The 2,481-nt window shown below is 57.1% G+C and overlaps 1 protein-coding gene across 1 annotated transcript in view; it reads right to left on the bottom strand.

Annotated features, from left to right (window-relative positions):
- Positions 1–2,268, bottom strand: part of LOC104859618 (tubulin polyglutamylase TTLL6) — a 22,512-nt gene extending 20,244 nt beyond the window's left edge. Inside the window, exons 1-3 of the mRNA XM_033763112.1 lie at positions 2,023–2,268; positions 864–982; positions 653–783 (exon numbers count right to left, since the gene is read on the bottom strand). Of these exons, the coding sequence (XP_033619003.1) occupies positions 653–783; positions 864–884 (152 nt within the window). The 5' untranslated portion in view covers positions 885–982; positions 2,023–2,268. The remainder of the gene's footprint in view (positions 1–652; positions 784–863; positions 983–2,022) is intronic.
- Positions 2,269–2,481: the final 213 nt, after the last annotated feature.

The raw sequence follows: 2,481 nt of genomic DNA, 5'->3' as shown, positions 1-2,481 counted from the left end.
CGCGGCGCCCCTGCCCTCTTGCGTGCCCCCGTTTGTTTTTTTTTTTTTTTTTTTTTTTGAGACAGGGTCCACTATGTAGTTCAGGCTGGCCTTGAACTCCTGGTGATCCTCATGCCTCAGCCTCCCCAATGCTGGGATCACAGACGCATGTCACCGCACCTGGCTGGAAGTCCAGTTTTTATTTTTCTCTTATTTTTTGTTTGTTGGGGGTTTTTGTTGGGGGCGGTACTGAGGATTGAACTCAGGACCTTGTGCTTGTGAAGCTGGCCCTTGTCCAGTTTTGAAATGGGGAAAAATGGACGCTGACTGCCACCCAGGGCACTGCAGGGGACAGAGGCCGGGGACAGCTGTCCTGCTCAGACCCAGGGTGCTCACACACAACCAGAGGAGAGCTCGGGGTTCTTGAAAATTGAGAAACTGTCCAGGTAAATGGCTGGAATGAGTTCAAAGTCAACAGGCGTCAGGGTCAGAACAAACCCTCACCCTAACCGCGGGTGCAGGCTGAGGCCCCGGCCCAGAGCCTTCTGTTCCTCAGCCTTGGACACACCCTGGGTCCCTTCCCTTCCTCCACAGAAGGGAGGCTGAAGGCTCGGACAGGGAAGACACCAGGGAGGCTGCGGGGGCCTGGGCGGGGCAGGGGGCTGGGACCCACTCGGCAGGGAGGCACCAGGTCCTGGGGAAGAAGTGGAAGTCTCTGGGGAACATCTTCAGCATGCGGCTCAGGTTCCTGGCCAGCAGGTCCTTACGGCAGATTTCGCTCATCCCAGGGAAGTGATTGATTTTCTGTGAAGGAAGCCGAGACCCATGACCAGCCGGGGCTGGGAGCGTGGGGGCTGCCGCCACACAGAACCCGCGGGCCGCACCTGGTAACTCTTCATTTCCATCACGCGCTCCAGTGACAAGGAGTAGTCCGTCCAGCAGAGAGTCCAGTCGTCATGCTCACCGCCCTCTCGCAGGCCGTACTGCTGGGCTGCCCTGCGCACTGCGGCGGGGTTGGAGAGAAGAAGCTCCCTCAGCCTGGGAGTGGGTGTCCCAGGACCCCGGGGAGAGAACCAGCTTCAGGCGCACTGCCGCGCTCCTGCGGTGTTGAAGCCGCCGAAAAAGACAACTGGTGCCACCGGGCATGGCGGTGCATGCCTGCGATCCTGGCATTCTGGAGGCTGAAGCAGGAGGATCTCTGCAAGTTCAAGGCCAGCCTGAACTACATAGCAAGACCCTGTCTCCAAAAACCAAACCTGGTGCCCGGTGACTGGTGCAGATTGTCTGGGGTGAAATGTTTAACTTGGCCTGGCTTCCCCTTGCCAGAAAGCAGGCCGCTGGCTTCCCTCCAGACACTAAGCCCTGAATGTTCAGTGGATATAAACTGATCCTTAACAGCAGCCAGAGCCAAGCTCAATTAGGGAGGTAAACTGGCAGGAACACAAGATTAGACGATGTGTTCTGAAAGCTGAGATTTATCCTCTCCTTGTGTCCCTGTGAGGACTAATGGCTGGGCACTGGCTCTGACCCTAACCCTAACCCTACAAGGGCCCAGGAAGGAAGAGCCTGCGGTACAAGACACTTGAACTTGAACCTGAAACTACAGCAGCAGCAGCGCTGTACTTGATGGTACAAAGTAAGTCTGTAGGCCAGGTCGAGCCCATGGACCGCCGTCCTAGAACTTGTGTTCTAAAATCAGACCCTCAAATGACATGTAAGAATCACGGATGGCTGGGCCAGGCATGGCGGAGCACGCCCGGAATCCCAGCACTCGGGAGGCTGAGGCAGGAAGAGCACCAGCCTGAGCTACAGAGCGAGACCCTGTCCCAAGAAACAAACAAGAACGGAATGACAGGTGATTGAAGTACACAGCACTGTGGGCAAAACCTGTGATTTCCGAATGAGATCCCCGACCTCCTCAGGCAGCTCATGGACACAGGAGGACTAAGGAAGAGGGGTACCCGGCAGTGGCCCTTCCCCATCCCTGGGGGAGACCGCAGCTGCCCACCCCAGACCCAAGGCAGGTGCTCACCACTCTCGTACCGGCAGTTGGACAGATTGATCAGCAATCATCTGGAAAGAGAAAAAGCGACAGCAGCCGGAAGAGACAGACACCCTGGCTCCCAGAAGCCCCTGTCCAGGTGGAGCGGCCTGGCGGGTCCCAGGGCTGAGGACCAGACCCAGCAGGGGACAGAGCGGCGGAAATCAGACTCAGGCGGAGGACGGCCACTCTGCCCAAGGCGCAGAAACAAGTGACTTAGCAGCAGTGCTCACTGCCCCCAGCCTGGCTGCTTTTACTCCAGGGGCCAGGGGGAAGGGGGAAGGGGGTTAAAAATTATTAGGGCCAGAATACTTTCTCTCTGTCTCTCTCTCTCTCTCTCTCCTTCTGCCCGTGAAGGGAAGCTCTGTTAGAAAGCAGACAGACTTTCTCCTTGGCCAAATATTAAACGAGAACTGGAACACAAGAGCTGCAGCTGAATCCCAACACGTCAGGAAGGTTCC

This window comes from Fukomys damarensis, unplaced genomic scaffold, assembly GCF_012274545.1.
Source record: "Fukomys damarensis isolate Sample0158 unplaced genomic scaffold, DMR_v1.0_HiC HiC_scaffold_13, whole genome shotgun sequence".
NCBI lineage: Eukaryota > Metazoa > Chordata > Mammalia > Rodentia > Bathyergidae > Fukomys > Fukomys damarensis.
The sequence above is the reverse complement of the archived record's forward strand: the minus strand, read 5'-3'. Positions and strand labels throughout refer to the sequence as shown.